At 39.8% G+C, this 20,572-nt stretch overlaps 1 protein-coding gene across 3 annotated transcripts in view; it reads left to right on the top strand.

The window, feature by feature from the left end:
• Positions 1-20,572, top strand: part of MINPP1 (multiple inositol-polyphosphate phosphatase 1) — a 119,376-nt gene that overhangs the window by 12,166 nt on the left and 86,638 nt on the right. For all 3 annotated transcript variants that reach the window (XM_073353749.2, XM_073353748.1, XM_073353747.1), the window contains exon 4: positions 2,094-2,227. In XM_073353749.2, coding sequence (XP_073209850.1) covers positions 2,094-2,227 — 134 coding nt within the window. The remainder of the gene's footprint in view (positions 1-2,093; positions 2,228-20,572) is intronic.

A 20,572-nucleotide genomic window follows, 5' to 3' on the forward strand; every position in this document is an offset into this window, starting at 1 on the left:
CCTCCCCCACGCAGACCCTGGCTGACCCCCAAGCCTCTCTCATTCAGTCAGCCCCTGTCCCCACACCCCTCATCCCCGTGGGTCTCTGCAGCCCCCTCCCTCATCCCCAGGCTTAACTCTGTCACCCCACTAGCTCCTGAGCCCATGCTCCAGTCTGTACCCCCTACTAGCCAGTCTATCAACTGACACACGCCCCTCCTCCCTCCCCCCGCAGCCCTGTGTGCTCCACTCTGTCCTAGCATGGCTCTGCAGGCAGGGTGCTATGATGAACTTCTACTCCTGGGGGAATTCTGCAGCACTGGGCATAAAATTTTGTATTTTCCTGCATAAAATACATTTTGCTAAGAAGTGCTGCAGTTCTGCCTTTTGCCCGCCACAGGCCGCTGTGGAGCTAGAACAGCTGTCATGAACGCAGCTGGCTGTTCTGGCACCACAGTGGCTTCTGATGGACAAAAGGTAGAACTGCAACACTTCACAGGCAAAATGTTTTTTGTGTGGGGAAAATACAAAATTCTATACCCAGTGCTGCAGAATTCCCCCAGGAGTAATTTGTTTTAGAAATGTCTTATCTACCCCTCTTCCTGATTTGGTGATCTGTAGTAGACCCCTATAATGATGTGTCCTATTTTTGCCCCTTTTATCTTTACCCAGAGACTCACAACTGGTCTGTGTCTCACCTCTTTCTGAACAAGTGTGTGTGTAAGTGTCTAATATATATATATATTCATATTCTTGATGTATAATGCAACACCATGTTCCTTTTTACCCTGCCTGTCCTTCCTGAACAAGCTGTACCCTTGTATACGAGTCATGAGACTTATCCCACCAAGTCTCTGTGATGCCATTTGTCATAATTTAGCTTATGTACTGATACTTCCAGTTTTTCCTGTTGGTTCCCCATACTCCTTGCATTTGTGTGTAGACTTCTAAGGTGTTGATCAGATTCCCTCTCTGATGTCCCTCTTGTTCTCCATCCAATGAAGTGAGCTGTAGCTCACGAAAGCTTATGCTCAAATAAATTGGTTAGTCTCTAAGGTGCCTTTAGTACTCCTTTTCTTTTTATGACTGTATAGTAATTTTCCATATCCCCCCAAACATCTAATCCTCTTCTAAGGTCACTTTTCTTTATACTTATTTCTGGGCTTTTGTCACCAGCTCCCTTTAAACCTAGTTTAAAGTTCTCCTCACTAGGTTGCTGATGGTTTTGGTCAAATGATCTTTTTCAAAAGTATGTTTGCTTCCAAACTAGTATGTTTGAAGGGCTGTCTCTGAGAATGGAGCTGATGTATGAGTGTGAAGTAGGGATCTAGGAATGTTGGGACCTGGCATGTAAGTGGGGAGGGGAGAAGGGGACCAGAGGAAGAGCCCAGGCATAATGGGGTAGGGCAGGCCAGCCAGCTAGGTTAGCAACATGAGAGCAGGTACAGTAAACCACATGGCAATCATATCAGTTGGTGATTCAAGTTGCTTTGGTGGGATATTGCCGTCTCCACATCAGAAGAACTCAAGTGTTCATTTGTAATAACATGTTGCTCTGGCTTTGAGGAATGCTAGAGTTTTCAGAAGTCTGCCCCAGGAAGCTGGTGTAGGGGAGAAAAGTGGGGGTCTTTTGATAGTGCACCGGGTTTTGGTGTCCTGTGCAGCTGCCCATAGCAGGGGAAGCTGGGCAGGCTCTGTCTGCATTCATGTCTGGTGGGATTCACTTCAGCAAGACAGATCTTGGCACTAGGCTCTTTAAGTTGATAATTTAATGATGCATTATACATAAAAACAAGGTGATGAAAGCCGTAGAAGTTAAGGAAATAGCATTGCTCTTCTGCTTGAAGCTTTCCCACAATAAAAAGCTACTACAAATATGACATTAGGAGGATTTTTACACTCATGCTGGAAGAGCAGAAATCAGTGGCCATGTTTGTTTGTTTGTGTTTTTAACTCAGGATGCAACAGTAGGCATGCCAGTTTTTTTTTTTTAAGAAGACTGATCAAACTTGCCCATTTTCCTAAGAAAGCTGGCAGTGCGATGCTATTTGTAGTAGTGTCTTCATCTAGACAAAAGTTGCGTTTTTGTAACACATTTTAAAATCTTATTCTAGGTACTGGAATACCTGAATGACCTAAAGCAGTACTGGAAGAGAGGATATGGGTATGATATCAACAGTCGTTCCAGCTGTATTTTATTTCAAGATATCTTCAAACACTTGGACAAAGCCATTGCAGAGAGTAAAAGGTAAAAAAGCATTTTTTTTAATTTAATTAAACTTGCTTTTAGCTTCAGTTTTCTGCACTTTGGTCGTGACTTGTACACAGCCCTAAAGGGCTAGATCTGAAGGAGATTAATGCTTAGAACTTGGATAATGTCTCAAGAATAAACTAATACTTGGGCTTGGTTAGGATCCTTTAAGGGACTGATTCTCACATATATAATAAGGCAATATTAATTCCTCATGCTGCATCCTGTTTAGCCGTATCAATATCTGTGAATGGAGTTTCATCCAAAAATATTCATAAGATCTGGAGGGGTTTTCTCCTTGTTTTATGACCTGCTCTCTCCTGCACACACGTAGCTCAATGGCTTTAACTCAAACTTTTTAAATTATTTATTTTTCTTAGCTGAGAGAAAGCTTTGCAAGTTATGGCCCACTGCGAAAACTTTTGAAGACGTTATGGTGTTTAGCACACTATTTTTTGTGTTGTAATAATTTCATTGAAAAGGATAAAAGTACTTCTCACATTATTTTATTTTTATTACCATAGCCCCTAGGAACCCTAATCATGGACCAAGACCCATTTTGCTAGATGCTGTACAAATACAGAGCAAAAAGACAGTCCTTGCCCCAGGGAACTTAGTCTAAAGATAATCTCTGTTTGTTGGATTAACAAAAGCCTGTGTTCTATTTTTTTTTTAAGTTATTGAATCATTTAAGACTTACTTGATTAGCCAGCAGCCAAGTCTGAAAGAAATTAATCATTTTGATTTAGATAGTGTTGATGTTCTGTTCTAGCTCATTAAGAACATCATAATTTTAATGATTTTAACCTGAAATCTCTTAACAACAAGGACATTTGTTTTTTAAAAAGTTAAACTGAAAATGTAGAATTTAACTTACTTCTTACCAGTAATATGTGCTTTTTAAACTCCTGTCAGATTGGATACGAAAGGTAAGTTTGTTCAGGTATGCATGTGTTTTCTTAGTTGTGTTTACTCTGATTCTCCTGCGACTGGACTGAGATGACTCTCTTTTTTTAATTTTTCTAGACCAGTGGTTTTCAGCCTGTGGTTCACGGACCCCTGAGGATCTGCAGACTATGTCTAAGATTTCCAAAGGGGTTCACACCTCTGTTTGAAATATTTTAGGGGTTGCCAAATGAAAAAAGAATTAAAACCACTGTTCTAGACCAGTTCAGATACTTGAGTATAGTTCCTCCCTCCCTGGAGTCAGAGCATTGGAGCTTCTGAGGTTTAATTTCTCTGTTTTATATAAAGGGCGTATCATCTTAGACTTCTAGGTTTTTCACCAGCCGTTTGAATACAGACAAGGCTATCTGGCTACAAAAGTAGTTTTCGAGCCAAGCCAAATAGATGCTTTGAATCATCTCTTGCAAACCACAGCTATCATCCCAGTCCCACAGGATCTGGAGAGGGCAAGCCATTTACTCAGCATATTCAAAAGGCAGGCTTTCATCCAGGATTTGAAGTGTAAATTGCTCTCTGAGCACCAAACTTTTTCATGAATCCCAAGTCAGTGGTCCATATGGTCAATATAGGAAAATGTCTGTCTGTCCTATGGATCTTCAGGATGCCTATCTACAGATTCTTACTCTTCTACTACTTATTTCTATTGCTTTGCCAACTTGGGACAAAAATGTTAATACCAGGCCTTACTTGGTTTTACCCTCAAATCCCAAATCTTTATTCAGGTTATGATACTCAGGAAAGGCAGTTTCATAAACTTTTCAAGCCTTATCTTGACTGTCCAGGTACATATTATTGTGAGCATACCATCTTCTGAAGTAACATGACCAATAAAGAGGGAAAAAAAGCAATTTCATTTTAATCCAGAGTTTCTTACCTGTGTACACACTCCAAGCCAGGTTCTGCAGCTTGTGCATCTTCTGGGATCCCGTATGGAGTTACTGCAGACCCTTGGGTCTGCAATCACAAGCCTGGATGTTAATTTTTCCTAGGCACACTGGGCCTCTTAAATACCTTGACTATTGGAAAATGCAATCAAAGAACTAAGTTCCTGAGGATACCACCACAAATTGGAATCTCCTTCAAGAAGTTGCTCATCCCCAAAAGTTGCTCAAAGGGATGTCCTTGCATCCCCTTGACTGCCTGTAATCATGGATGTCAGCCTATACAAGTAGGGAGCTTTTGTGGGGAAAGGCTATTGGCAGTGATCATTCATGGGGAAAATTGTCCATCAGCCATCTGGAAGAGGGAGTGGTAAAGCTAGCTCTTGTAGTTGAGGTTTTTAGAATGAAGCATGTAGTTCAGTAGAACAAGACCACAGCTGTATTCGTCCTCCAGCCAGAGAGTATGAACTAAGATGTCTGTTTCAGTGGTCAGCTGCAACGTGTTGCATCAGAAATTCAAAAAAGCAGTTTGTGCTCAATGGGGAGGAAGGCGGCCTCCACGGACGAGGTGCATCTGGCTATCTCTTTCTAAATAGATCTCTGTGACTAGACCTCTGTTTTATTTAGTGGTGGAAAAAGGAATTTGAAATTCCTTTAAAGGCTGTTCAGACAGTGCTTAGCTTTGTCTTAAGTAGAGAGCACCCTTGTTAAAGATCTGCAAGGCAGCTGCTTTGGGTTAGATGCACGTTATTGCAGAACGCAGTGGATGGGATGCTGTAATTGAGCAGAAAGCTGCTCCAGGAGCCTGTAAGGCGGTAAACCCAGTTTAAAACATTAGAATGGATTGAGGAGGTCTGGACCTAGTATACAATAATAAGGGAAAGAGAAGTTTTTTGTTTTGTTTTCTTTTTTAAAGGTGTCATGAGTCTATATACACTTTTAGCCTAACTCAGGACCCCATGGGGTCACTCTGGCTTGTCCAGTGGTGATTGCAAGTTTTTCTTTGCTGCCCTACAGTAGACTTACTGCTTTAAAGTTCACATAGTTGGTTTCCGTCTGCTAGCAGGAGAGAAGGTTTCCATACATTTGGACCTTTATTCAAAAACTCTGAGAACATAAATAGATGCCAACTGTATAAATGAAAACTCTAATATTAAGGCGTATAAAACTGTTCAGCACCAACATTTAAGTTTGTTAAACTACCTGATAACTAATTTATCAGTGGGGTTATTTAGGAATGATATGTAGTGCAGGATGTTTTATTCTACAGTAACATTTAACCTCCTCTGCAAGGAGGAACAGAAGTAAACTTTTATTACATAAGGAACTGCAATTGGTAAGATTAAATTGTTATTTTAAACATATCATGTACTTCATTATGCTTTAGAAAACATAATATGAAAATAGCAAGTGATATGGGAAACCACATTTTTTAGACCTTTTGGATTAATGAACCTTCTCTCTATTCGAAAAACTTTTAAGTGTTACAACCAAGGCTTGGTTGGTCAGACCTACTGTTGGAGTTGGGAGTCAAGCCAAGAGTCCAAGCCAGACCAAGGATCAGGAACAAGACAGGAAGGCAAGAACCAGGAGCAAGGCAGGGAAATGGGAAGCAGGGACAGATCAGGAAAGCAAGGCTCAGGCATCAGGATAAGAAGGCCAGATCCTATGGAGCTGCCAGATCCTATGTATCAGCTGGCTTGGAATTCGCTCTGTTGCCTGTAGAACTTCCTGTGTCATCTTGCAGTTTAAACAGTGTACCTAGCCCAGTCAGGGACTCTGGGGTTCTTCTAATCCAGGGATCTCAAACTCAAATCACCACGAGGGCCACATGAGGCCTAGTACATTGGCCCGAGGGCCGCATCACTGACATCTTTTCATATAAAGATACAAAAGTCCCCGGCCCCGCCACCACTCTACCCCTCCATGCCCCCATTCCAACCCCTTCCCCAAAGTCCCCACCCCAACTCTGCCCCCTCCCTGCCCTATTCCAACCCCAGTTGCTTCCTACTGCCAAACTGCTGTTTGGCTGCGCTTAGTGCTTTCCAGGAGGGAGGTGGAAGGAGCGGGGAGCCACACTTAGGGGGAGGAGGCAGAGAAGAAGCAGGGCAGGGGCAGGGATTTGGGGAAGGGGTTTTTTATAGCTTTGCAGGTATTAAAATAAAAACTAGATTAAAAACCCAAAAAAAAATTTATTATCAGATTGCTGTCACTGACTGTACCCAGTAAGTATTTACTACTAGTCCCTTAAAAAGAATTCAGAGAAAACCATAAAATGGTAAATGGAAGTGACAGAGGAGGGAGGAAAAATAGGTGAGAAATAGTCAAGCAATGTATTTAAAAAGGCCTAAAACATACTCATTCTGAGACTTACAAAAATTCATTTGTTAATATGTTTTAGATTATTCAGATTTGTAATCTGAATAATGTTCATCTAATTTATATCCTTTTTACACTTTACTCACTTCGCACATACTCTCTGGTTTCACTCTGGTTCTCATGCAGTAGCAAAAACACAGCTGTATTTGAGTTTCAGACACAGGAGGGAACACTTAAACACTGAGAATTTTGTGAACTATATGACACTGTTTTTTCTGTACTTCTGTCTATGGATACTAGATGAACAGTGTGCCATCTGTACAGCAAATAGGTCAGAATGCATATGCCCAAGTCATGGTCCTTTTCTGTTTAGGTAATTAAACTATAAAACATTACAATGGAGTTTAAGTTTTGAATAAAAACAGCATGTAGTTCCATCACAGAGCAGAAGATGGCAGAATTAAAACAGTGAAGACTCGAATATAATACTCTGAATTAGCTAATCTGTTCACTAAGTAATGCTTAAAAGTACATAGATATCTATCTCCAACCACTATTGCATCTGAGCATTTCATAAATATTAACTGATCATCCTCACCCCTGTGACTCAGGGAAGTATTCATGATGCCTATTTTACAGATGAGGTACAAAGAAGTGTCTTCCCCAAGGAGTGTAGGGTAAAGCTGAGGCTAGAACCCTAACTTCTGAGCCCCAGTCCAGAATTGTAACCACCAGACCAATTTTCCACTATAATTCTAGTAAAACGCTGTTAGTATGTGTATTTTAAACATTATATATGCATTCATTGCTCTCTACTCTTGGTAGAGCAACTTCAAATTGGTGAGCAAATGACATACTGGGCAATAGTTATTCATTCATAAACAAATTATAGCATACCCTTTTGTGGGATGATACCTCACTTCAACATATGTCACAGCTAGGGAGTGGTGTGTGACTTCTATCGCAGTTTACCCTTTGCTTCCCTATCAGAAAGTAATTTTTCTGCGGAGAAGCAAAGAAATCTGCAGGGGACGTGAATTCTGTTCACGCACAGTGGCACAGCATTATCCCCGGAGTACCATATCTACGAAATCCACCGTATCCACCACTGCCCCGGAGCTGCTGGCTGGGACTTTCTGCCCTGACGACCCCATCAAATGGGGGTCATGCCCAACACTTTGGGAACCGCTGACTTAGTAAATGGTAGAACCATTTTTCTCAAACTGTAAATGACCAAATAGGATTAGAATGGATGCAACCTTAACCATAATGGATGCAGCTGTTCCCATTTTGAAATAGCATGAGCAAAAAAGTCTAGTTTAAAAATTCTTTCTCTTTCTTAAATCTCAGCACAACTTAAAAGCAAAGTATTTTCATTTTCTTAATATGAGATGTAATCGATCCCTTGAAAAGTCTTCCTGATAAAACTTGTGTTCTCTAGTCAATACATACATAATATTTTTAAACATGGCATCAAAATTCTACATCATTTTTGTTGTTGGGCTTTCTTATTTTTAACTGCTATGTACATAAGTCAGAATTCCAGTTAGTGTATTTAGTTTTCTCTGAACAGCTTGATTTTAATCTAGTGGCTTCAAAATATTTGCGCAAGCTGAGGTAACAGATGTCAGCATGTATTCCTGTTCCAAAAGCTGCAGAAAACTTTGTTCCGTGAGTTCAGAAAAGATCTAGAACAAGGGATGTGTGTTTCTGTGTCAGTGTTTCTATTTAGTTTTGGTGGCACACGAGTGCTCTAATAATCTTGATGAACTGGTTCATAGTATAGCTGAAAGTCCAGTGATTGTGTCATTTGCTAGTTGGGATAATGAGGCTTTTTCCCTTGGCCAGTGATATGGGGAGACCTATGGCCTGATACAAAGCTTGTTAAAGTCAATAGGAGGCCCTTTTTCTTAGGTAAATAGCATGTTTAAAACAGATACCGTATCAGGTGTACCCTGTTTAGAGCCACAACCCTCCATTATTGAGTGACTGCTGCTCATTGGAGGCTTTTCGACTTTGTCAAGGCTATCAAGCAGTTCTGGTTATTGCATTGCTTCACTAGTCATTTTAGAAAATCAAACCTCAGTCATTTTTCTACTTTTACATTTGCTTTTTGTGATATCCATACAATTAAAAATGACTTGTCCTCCTGCTTTGTTAAATATGAATTTCAACCACATTTGAAATATCTTGTGGGATTCCACGGCTTTAATGACTGAAGCCACAGCTCTTGCGTCTATTTTAGAAAAAACATTCCTCATAGTATGTTTAATAACTTTGCATATTTTAGTCTGAGGTGGATCTGGTTTCAGATGTTCATCCACATGTCAGGGATAGATTTGATAAAATATTGTGTGACTAAATGTGTGAAGTGCTCTCTTCTTCAGTAGTTTGTTGGTATTTGGTGCTGGGTCACTGTACACTGTTAACTCCTGCTCAGAGTTACACCAGTTTCAAATCTCTTTGCTTGTGTAACTCCCATATCCACTGTGCCAAAGTTGAATCAATAGGACCATTCTGTGAAAGTAAATCAGTAAGACTGTTGTGGGGCGAATGGCATGTCAGGAGCATGACTAACTAGCCCATGATTACTTTGTGGGCTACACTTGGGATTAATCAAGTGCTCTAGGGTGGTGCCCAATTAGCTCATAGAGCAGGTATACTAGAAAGAGGTTGCTAGAACATTAAAGGAAAAGATGCTTAAAAGGAAGGGGGAGGGGAAAAAAGGAGCTCTCCAGAGAAGATCTGCAACATACTGGAAGGAGTTCACAGCAGGTAGAGTAGGCTTCTGTCGGGGTGAATGAGAAACCCAAGAGAATGGTCAGGGTCCCTTGGCAAGGGAGACATTGACAGAATTCCTCTCACGAGGCTCTGAGAAGAAAGCTGGTGTAGGCGTCCAGACCAGAGTCCTATAGGTGGACTCTGGCTCCTGGGAAGGGGTTAAGAAGGAGCGAGATCTGGTGGAAGAAACCCCCAGAGAGCAGAGTAGACTCCCATATGGGAAGCCCTGAGTTAAAGCCAACAGTGGATAGTAGAAACCCACAAGAAACAGGTTATGCTCCCATGGGAGAAGTCCTGGGATTGGACCTTTAACTGGGAAGACCGAGACCTCCACAGCAAACTGCCGGAGCCCCGGAGTAAGGCAGGAAGCGTGGGGAATCCTGCTGGAGAAGTAGTATCTAGTTTGGCTTGAAAGGGACCAAAGAAGAATTATTACTTTGGATTTGTTAGGGCTTTCTTTTGAACCTTTTTGTTCCCTCAGAAGGGGGGTTGGATTTTGTGACTTTGCCAGGGAACTGAGCCCTGGAACACCTCGTGAGAGGAAGACAGCTAACAGGAGGTACCGGGGATGAGGACCCCTTACAGCGTCACACCCTGACACAATGGGCCACTATAGGTGGTGAGTAAACCACCTTCCTAGACCTTTTTATTGAAAAAGCTAGCTGCTCCCATTTCTCTTGGGAGCTTTAAGGCACCCTAGAGAATGTTTGTTTCAACTTACTGAGTGATGAGAGTGAGTGGCGAAAGGTTGGGATATCTTACCTAACACAAAATACGTTGAAGTCTTGTCTCAGAAAGCCTTTTAGTAGTACATAAAAGATTAAAAATGTAGTATTGGAAAATCCTCAGAGACACTGAAAAAAAGAAAAGGAGTACTTGTGGCACCTTAGAGACTAACAAATTTATTGAGCATAAGCTTTCGTGAGCTACAGCTCACTTCATTGGATGCATGCAGTGGAAAATACAGTGGGGAGATTTATATACACGGACAACATGAAACAATGGGTGTTACCATACACACTGTAACAAGAGTGATCAGGTAAGGTGAGCTATTACCAGCAGGAGAGTGGTGGTGGGGGGGGACACCTTTTGTAGTGATCATCAAGGTGGGCCATTTCCAGCAGTTGACAAGAACCTGTGAGGAACAGTGGGGGTGGGGTGGGGGGGAATAAACATGAGGAAATAGTTTTACTTTGTGTAATGACCCATCCACTCCCAGTCTTTATTCAAGCCTAAGTTAATTGTATCCAGTTTGCAAATTAATTCCAATTCAGCAGTCTCTCGTTGGAGTCTGTTTTTGAAGGTTTTTTTATTGAAGAATTGCCACTTTTAGGTCTGTAATTGAGTGACCAAAGAGATTGAAGTGTTCTCTGACTGGTTTTTGAATGTTATAATTCTTGATGTCTGACTTGTGTCCATTTATTCTTTTACGTAGAGACTGTCCAGTTTGGCCAATGTACATGGCAGAGGGGCTTTGCTGGCATATGATGGTATATATCACATGAGTAGATGCGGAGGTGAACGAGCCTCTGACAGTGTGGCTGATGTGATTAGGCCCTATGATGATGTCCCCTGAATAGATATGTGGACACAGTTGGCAACGGGCTTTGTTGCAAGAATAGGTTCCTGGGTTAGTGTTTTTGTTGTGCGGTGTGAGCTCTCCTTACCTGATTGCTCTTGTTACAGTGTGTATGGTAACACCCATTGTTTCATGTTGTCTGTGTATATAAATCTCCCCACTGTATTTTCCACTGCATATATCCGATGAAGTGAACTGTAGCTCACGAAAGCTTATGCTCAAATAAATTGGTTAGTCTCTATGGTGCCACAATTCCTCCTTTTCTTTTTGCGGATACAGACTAACACGGCTGCTACTCTGAAACTGAAAAAAAAGGACATGCATCCAGGTCTCTGAGAAGCTGCTGGTTAAAATTCTAGGCATGTTTAGATAAAAACTAGTGATTTATATTTGGTAAGTAAGTTAGCTTTGATATAGTATTTTTCTTTCTGATATGACACATATTTCCTTTACTTGAAATATATTTGAATTAATTCTTTTTCTTTCATTCATTTTTAAAACATCCTTAGGCCATAAAGTGGGTTAGATTTAAAAGTAAATCTTATGTCTGCTGTGTAATTCAAGGAAAGTAATAATTTCAATCTCTCCTTAATCTGTTGTGATTTCCGTGGGCTCAGAGCAATTTATTCTTGAGCAGTAAGTCGTTTTGAACTTTAGGTGTAAAACTCCAAAATTTCTTGTCTTGGTCTACTTTTGGGTATTCAGGAACTGACTGGAACATCGCACTGCTTGATATGCACCTACTGTACTTTCGTAGTTACCATAAGGCCATTCTATTTGCCTTTTAAAATTAGCCCTCCCATAATATTTGACAGACGTGGATCCCAAAGTCTGGTTTTGAGAACTGGTTGGAGTATGTTTTCAATGAATACAGTTATTTTGCCATCTGTTATGAAGTGAGGATAACTGAAGATGCAAGCCTAGAATATCTAGATTTAACGTTGGTTCTTCAGAGGAAACACAGAACGATGTTTAGACCACTACCCTATTGTCCAAGTGCATAGTTAGAAGGTTGACTATCAAAAATGAGCAATCTCCTTTGCACTATAATCTCTTAATTGCACCAATATTTTTGACACAACTTTTGTGTGCCAGTAATTAAGTATGGATTCATAAACTCCATTGAAATTCTTCTTTGCATCACTCTATTTGAACAATAAAACCCCGCAGATTTTTATGCATTAATTGTAAGATAGCTTGTTTGGATTTAAAACTTACTCCAAGAGCAAGATACATAATTTCCGTGTGCTTCTGTGCTTTGCAGAAATGGCCATAATGTTCAGCTGTCTGTCTGTCTTTTTCTTTCTTTTTCTTTCTGTCTTTCTGTGTTAATGTTAAATGGCATGCATCTTTTGGATGCCATGATAAATAAACACAAGAGGTAGCAGTCTGGTACTCCGGTTTGTGAACAAAGTCAAAATTGAATATAATTAGATGTGCAAGATGTTACCGCTTCGGTTGATCTGTGGCTTCCTATCCCATGTCAGCTATTTCTTTAGGAATTATGGAGATAACTCATTTAATGGTTGCCAGTACACTTTGAAGAAAAGGCACTATTTCTTTGTCACGGAAGCAATTGATAACTGGACTTAACAAGCTTGCACAAATTAGAGGACAACTGATCAGTGTGTTACATAACATTAAGAGCTTTATTTAAGGAAATGGTCATATGATCGTTCTCATACAAAGGCTTATGGTTTCATACATAGAGGATTTTCATTTGATCCATTATATATAAACAATGAATATATGGTTTATAAGGAAAGATCTGTTTTTGAGTTTTCTTAAGTTATTGATGTTTTCAGGGAAGAAAACAGCTACAGGTGTCTCAAAGGTAAATTGATCTGTCCAGTAAGATGACGATTAAACATTCATAGAGCATAAAATATCAGCTTTAGTAAGAGAATACAATGGGCAGGTATTGGGTTAGTTCTGTGCTGAATAGTTTTTAATTCTGATTGCTCACGCTTTTGTGTTAACTTGCAATTCTAAAGAAACATATTTCTCAATGGCAGTTTATCAAGTGAAAGTCACTGTTAAGGGGGCCTCATGACTTTCATGACAGTATGACTCCTGGTCCTGTAAGAGAACAATAGTTGGTTTATATAGAAAATAAATAAGGATTTTAAGATTTAAAATCTAAGCGCTCTGCAATGAACAATTGGTGTACTGTAGCCAACACTATAGGCCTCTTATGCTTTCTGCTTTCTAAAATGTCATTTGGAGGTTTCATATGCAATTAGGGAGAAATGCTACTTGAAGTTGAGGATAAGTCATATTTGTTTCCTTCCCTATGTCACCCATACAACGATGCCAAAACTATACTCGTTATCTGAAATTTTGCTTGTGATTTTTATGTCATAAAAGAATTTTTCTGGAAATTTCAAGGCAAATTAGACAATGAGAAGATTTTTCACTACTGGAAGTTTTTTCTTAACAGTTCTTGTGTCATAACTTCTTCGAGTGCTGATCTTTATGTGTATTCCACTGTGGGAATCCACGTGTCCAAAGTTGGAGCATTTTGCAATTAGTATCCAGTGACCCACGCCTGTGTCCTTGCCCTCCTTGTGCCTCCAGCTGAACAGATAAAGGGTGGGGTCGGCCAACTGCCTCTACAGTCCTGTCTGTACCATGAATCTAAGTATGGCCCAAAGCAGATGAGGAGGAGGGTGGATAGTAGAATACAGAGAGAGACCACACATCTTGAACAACCGCCAGTTATTATAACATAAGTAACCTCCTCTTCTTTGAGTGCTGGTCCCTATGTGTATTCTACTGTGGGCAACTGACGAGTTGTACTCAAGAAGGAGGATGGCGCAAGGATGCAGGGAGCAGAACTGTTTGAAGGACCACCATCCCAAAGGATGTGTCAGTAGCAGAGGTGGTAGGGTCTAGTAGACTGAGCATGGGACTGGATAGTAGCATTTTAACAGGAAACATACTTTTTAAATGTACAGCCTTATAAGAATAGTGATTTTAAAAGTAGGTGAGGGAATGCCTGGAAAACTTACACATATACAAATGAGCCAGTCCTGGTGATGAGTGTTCTTGAATAGTAGGAGAATTGGCCAAGAAGCTTCCAAGGGTAAGATTATGGCTTGCCACTACGTCACCACCTAGAGTAAAAGATTGAGCCCCACTCCCTGAGTGGCCTGCTTGGTTTATGATTTTGGGTGTGAAGAGAAGTGGAGAGGCATAGGCTCTGGGGTGATGCTGCATGAACTTGGTGGAAGGGGAGTGGCAGATACATAGTGGTCCTTCCTCTTTATCCCACAACACACTGGCCAGCTAAGCCAAGCTGGTGTAAGGAGGGAGTAGCCCATAAGGGTCTTCAGTAATTTATATCTTCTAGGATGATACAGTTACGTGCTGCCCCTTACATGGAGGTAAGGGGTAGGTCACAATCCAATCCCAGATCATGGGGAGTCAAGAAGAGCTAGTAAAGTACCAGAAAATGGAGAGAAACAAATGTTGTGATCTTGAAAAAGGAAAGGTGTCATCCTGACCTCTATTGTCCAGTGTGTGTGTGTGTGTATGGAACGGCATCCTCTTTATAATAATGGAATAAATATTCAGAGACAAACCTAAATCATCTTCAGGATAAAATCCTGAGCAATAAGCAATGTGGTTTTATAAAGAACAAATTTGGCTAGAGAAGCTTGATTTGAGGGCGTGCTATATTATTCAGGAATGGAATTACAAAATAAGTGTTTGAAAGGGACACAGGAAATGTTGCCTGGCTGTAATTCAGTTGAATTTAGACTTACAAGTACTCAATGCTCCAAGATAAATTTTAAATAACTTTGTCTGTCAGTACTGTCCAGTGAATTGTAGGACGGTTAATATAGCTTATTTTGGAGAATGGAGTGTTCCCTTCAGATTTTGTTTAAGTATTGTATGTGTCCTGTTTTCTGTCCTAGGTGAGAGAGCCTGATATGTTGTATTGTTTTCTGGAGACCTTGGTACCAGAAACATATTGACAAACTGAATCAGAAAGATCAACAGAAATAAATAGAAGGCAATATTGCTGTGGGAGGAGGGGCAAGGAGCAAATCCTTGTAGGTGGATGGGAAGGTAGAAGGGAGATGCAAAAAACTTAGTATTTAAAAGGTGAAACACAAAGAAGATAGAATTGTTCAGGGTAATACAGAGAATATTAAAAATAATTAAAATGGGACAGCTAAACTGAATGTCTTAACAAACTTCTGGTAGTAGAAACCCATTTTTTTGGCACATCTAAAACTCAACTAGATCTAGCACTAGGAAATGTATATTGGGGAATGATCCTGTGTTAGATGAGGACGGTTTAGATGATAGGCCTTTTCAATCTCTCTTGTCTAAGATTTTGTTAGCTGAAGTATTGAAGATGATTACACATGGATAAGTCCCTTCTAAATTGTTTTGGGGTTGAATAAACTTAATGATTGTGCTCCACTGTTTCTTTTTAGCCTTGTTTCTGGGCGCTTTCATTTTAGTTCTGCAGTAAATCTGTATAGCTCAAACCTTGCAATGGGGCTTTGTGCTTGTGGACTTACGCCAGTACAATGCCCCCATTAAAGTCACTGGGGCTGGGTAGAAATACAGGAGTTCACCCACACAAAGCAGTTTGCAGCATCATGATCTTAGCTGCTACAATAATATTTATAATTAACTGGACTTGATCTACACATGATCAGATGCAAATCATTGGATTTGTGAGGATGAAGAACACCATCCTGGTGCTTTATTTTGAGGAGTTTAGGAGTACATAGGCATTTTATTGGTAGTTTGCATGGTGGCGAATTTCCCATCCCTATGATGCTTTCAAATGCAATTATGTGTGAAGGTGTACACCATTATCTAACAATTATATAAATTGCACTTAGAAGAAGGGTGGTGATGGTCATAGATTCCCTTCTGAGGGAGATAAAGGCATCCATCTGCCAACCTGACCTCCCAGGATGTGTGGTTTCTGCCTGGAGGCCAAATCCAAGGCATCATGGAAAGGTTGCTGAGGCTTGTCTGGCTCTCTGACCACTACACCATGTTACTCATCCCATGTGGGCATCAATGATACTGCCCGATATGCCTGATCAGACCATAGTGACTGCAAGGGTCTGGGAGTGAGGGTTAAAGAATCAGGCACACAGGTAGTGGTATCATCAGTCCTTCCAACTGATGGTAAAGGCCCAGGTAAGGATGGACACATCCTGGAGGTCAATAGAAATCACTGCAGATGGTGTCAACAGGAGGACTTTGTCTTTCTTGACAATAAGGAGATGATCTGTGGAGGAGGACTACTGTACCTGACAAAGGGGGAGAGCTTATCCACAACTTCTAGGGAACAAAGTTTCAACCAGTGTGGTCGAAGACAGCATTTTTCCTGAGCTTCTGTCTATCTGTGTAGCTGGAAGTGATTTTTGGCACTTAGGACATAATTTTCCCATTCAGCATGTGTGTACCTTACTGCTTATTAAAGGTAGTATTTAGAGTAGGAATTATCATTTTACAGGTGGAGAAACTTTTGCAGAGGTTAAACCCATGATCCCAGAAGTCAGCCAAGATTCCAGTTGGCTCATGAACTGAATTCTGTGTTCATGCTGCTTGACACTGTATAGAAAGAATTTTTAATAACATTTTTGGTTCTAGCTTTAATAAACTATTGATCATAAGATACATAGATATAGATTTGTATAGTTCTGAACCATGTTTAATTTGCTTAAACGAGGTTAATTTACATTTATAGTACATATATTTATACAGCCTCATATAAATAACTCCTTCAAGGAAATCAGCAGTGTCTTGTCATTATGATGGCAGTTTTCATAGTGGTGAAATTGACTCCCTAATGGTCTACTTTCAAGTGAAGTATGTGTAGAGATGCACATAACTATAGAAGAGTTATATAAATTAGCCCTATACAGCACTTGAGGTTGTAACTAAGCCCTGCCATTACCATCTGAAGTAAGGGAATTCTCATAACTCAAAAGGGAACTAACTGGAGAAGTATCTCTTTTTTTTTTTTTTTTTTTAATGACAAAGCAAAATAAGTAGCAAACTTTGGCATAAGTTGCTATGAATTCTTCTTTTTTTTTTTGGGAGGACTTGAATTAACTCACTGGTGCTGGACATTCTCCAATTTCATATCAGTGTGGACATCTTCCACTTACCTTCATGGCCCTTGGAAAAAGCTATAGTACCTTCTTTCACTTCTTGGGTTCACTTTTTTGTTTTTGTTTTTAACAGGAGTCTTTTTTTCTAGCATTCTCCTCTAGCTGCTGATCCTGTAATTCTGGGAGAGACTGGCAGATGCAATTGTAAATTGGATATTGCCAGTCTTCCTTCCATCTTTTTTTAGCCCCTTTTATGGTTGGTTCTTATTTTCCTACTCCTGAGATGGTGCATTCTTTTTGGCTATCTAGTGTCCTCAGGAGTTTTACCTATGCTCCTCATTATGACTATGCCTGGCCCCTTTACAGATGTGCTGAGGTGGAAAAGTTCCACGTATCCTTTCTTGAAGTTCTTCCTACCTCTGGTCACAATCCAGCCTTCAGTTAGAAAATGTGCACGACGTCTCTGCATAATGAAAGTAGAGAGAGAATAAGGCAGTAGCGTCTGCCAGAAAAACAAATGTTTCCTTGGTAGTAGCAGTTGTGAATGGCTGCAGTAAGCTAAACATAATTCCCCTTTTTTAGCATGATACACGAACACAGAATCTGATACTATGGATGTATATCGTTTTTTTTAGTGTGCAAAATAGATAATCCTGTGGTAGTTATACTGCACCAAAGAAGAAATATACCTTTTTTTAAAAACTATGAATTTGTTTGCTCTGGTGTGATTTGAAGTTCACACTTAAAAGTTTCAGAGTAGCAGCCGTGTTAGTCTGTATTCGCAAAAAGAAAAGGAGTACTTGTGGCACCTTAGAGACTAACAAATTTACTTGAGCATAAGCTTTCGTGAGCTACAGCTCACTTCATCGGATGCACAAATGCTGTAGCTCACGAAAGCTTATGCTCAGATAAATTTGTTAGTCTCTAAGGTGCCACAAGTACTCCTTTTTTCATTTTACTTAAAAGTTGTAATCTCAAAAAACATACTTGAATTTTATTGCAGTTTGATGTTATTTATTAACATGAAGTGCTAATAAATTGTGCAATTAACATAATTTATACCTTAGCACTAATTTGCCCTTATCTCTTGTATGTTTGTCATAACAGTTAGAGGTTCTGAATGGCTTACTGTACCAGAATTGCTGTTTTGAAACCTTAAAGCTTGCCAGCTTCAAGATGATTGCAACTTGCGGGCTTTATTAAGTCGTCCTAGGTGCTATCCCTTGGATTCACTCTAAAACATGAGGTGATTTAAAATGGCGCTGTCATATAAAATGCTGAGCTGACTTAAGTATTTATCCAGGGCATTTGAAGAGGAACAGTATCTTAAATACAAGTTGTATTACTTTGCTAAACAATCTTTGCTTTTTTCCCTAAAATAAGCAAATGGCCAAAAACAAGAGACCCTGGTCGCATCTCCCCTAGGTTACCTTAGTTACACGGTGTAATGAAGAACCAAGCATTGTCATTCTAATAATTCACATTCATCAGAACAAAATACAGTGAAAACTATATTGGCTATCCAAAAACATTGTCTTATTTACGCATCATGTTTTCGATTGTTTAGGCTTAATAACAATGTGTTAGAGTTTTGGCAAACTTTTCAACACACAAGTCTCATGATGGAGAGCAATCTTGGTGTTATATTTTGAAACAGATGGAGATAGGTGCCTTCTCTGTGTCCCCCCCATAATCTCCCAAATCAATCCTTGTAAGGAAACTCCACTTATATAAGACTCCATAAAGCTTACTTTATAGTGGTTTCCTGCTTATCTGCCTCTTCCCAGGGTTTCTGCTGGGGGAGGAAGCAATGGGATCCCAAAATTTGTCTTAAAGTTCATATCCAAGTTCTTAGCTTGTGATTAGACACGTTAGTTAACTTTGAGAGGGAAGAGGTTGAACCTGACAATTTGCATGGACGATCTGAGATAAATCTTCATATATCATATGGATGCACACAGTTCAACTCTTCTTGACCTGTTTCAACATAGTTATAGTGCACTGCAATAAATCATAGATATGTAGGGCTGCAAGGGACCTCAAGAAGTCATATGGTGATCCACTGATGCTGAGACAGGATTAAGTATACCTAGACCATTGCTGATAGGTGTTTGTCTAACCTGGTTTTAAAAGCCTCCACTGATGGGAATTCTAAAACCTCCCTAAGTAATCTTTTCCAGTGTTTCTCTACCCTTTTAATTATAAGCTTTTCCTAATATCTAACCTGATTCCCCCTTGCTGAAAACTAAGTCAATTACTAGTTGTTGTACCCTCCCTGGACACAGAGAATAATTGATCATCATCCTCTTTATAATAACCTTTTACATGTTTGAAAACTGGTATATCTCCCCCCCCCCCCGCCCCCAGTCATATTCAATTTGTGATCCACTATAACCCCAGATCCTTTTCTGCAATACAGTTGCCTGGCCAGTTTTTCTCTGTTTTGTATTTGTGCATTGGATTTTTCCTTCCTAAGTAAAGTACTTTGCACTTGTCTTTATTGAATTTCATTTTGTTGATTTTAGACCAATTTTGAAAGGTCATTTTGAATTTGTGCTTACATCCCCTCCTAGTTAGGTGTTTCCTGCAGATTTTATAAGCATACCCTCTGCTTTTTCATCCAAGTCATTAATGAAAATATTGAATAGTACTGGGCCCACCCTCTGGGGCCCCACTAGTAATGTTGTCCTAGCATGTCATTGAACCACTGATAACTACTTTTTAAGAACTGTTAATGCAGTTATGCACCCACCTTATGGTAATTTAATTTAGACCGTATTTCCCTAGTTTGCTTTAGAGAATGTCATGTAGGATTGTGTCAGAAGCCTTACTAAAATCAAGATTTATCATGTCTACTGCTTCCTCCTTAGCTACTGGGCTGGTTACCCTATCAAAGAAGGAAACTAGGTTGCTTTGACATACATACTCATATTGGCTAGTACTTATCACCTTATCCACTAGGTTTGAACAAATTGATGGTTTAATAATTTATATCAGTATCTTTCTGGGTATCAAAGTTAGACCAGCTGGCCTATAATTCCCTAGGTCCTATCTGTTCCCCTTTGTAAAGATGGGTTCTGTTTGCCCTTCACTAGTACTCTAAGACCTCCATGAGTTTTCAAACATAATCACTAAAGATTCAGCGATTACTTTGGCTAGTTCCTTAAGTACTGTAGGGTGTACTTCATGTGTCCCTGCAAAATTGAATACATCTAATTTATCCAAATACTCTTTAACCTGTTTTGACCCAAGATTGTTTCCCTTTGTCAATATTAAATGTGTTTCACATGAGGTCATAATTAACCTTTTTAGTGAAGAATGAAGTGAAATAGGCATTAAACACTTCAGTTTCTCTGTCCTCTGTTGTTTGCTTTCCTTTCCCGTTAGGTGATGGACTTACAACTAGCCAGGAACATAAAGGATAAAAAGTAATTCAGTTACAGTTTTGCCTTTCTGATTTTGTCCGTACATGTTCATACTATTATTTTGTGCTTTCCCTTGTATGTTCTTGTCCTTGTTTCCAGTTTGTACAATTGCTTTGACTTTCAAGTTATTAAAAAGCACCTGACGTAGTCATTGTTCTTAGTGATGTTCTTATCTGTCCTCCACCTTGGGATAATTTGCTGTTGTGCATTTATTATTGTGTCTCTCTTAGAAACTGCCACCTCTCCTGAATTCCTTTTCCCATAGATTTCTGTCCCATGTGACCATGCCTACCATTTCT

Source organism: Lepidochelys kempii, chromosome 7 (genome assembly GCF_965140285.1).
Source record: "Lepidochelys kempii isolate rLepKem1 chromosome 7, rLepKem1.hap1, whole genome shotgun sequence".
In the NCBI taxonomy this organism is placed as follows: Eukaryota; Metazoa; Chordata; order Testudines; family Cheloniidae; genus Lepidochelys; species Lepidochelys kempii.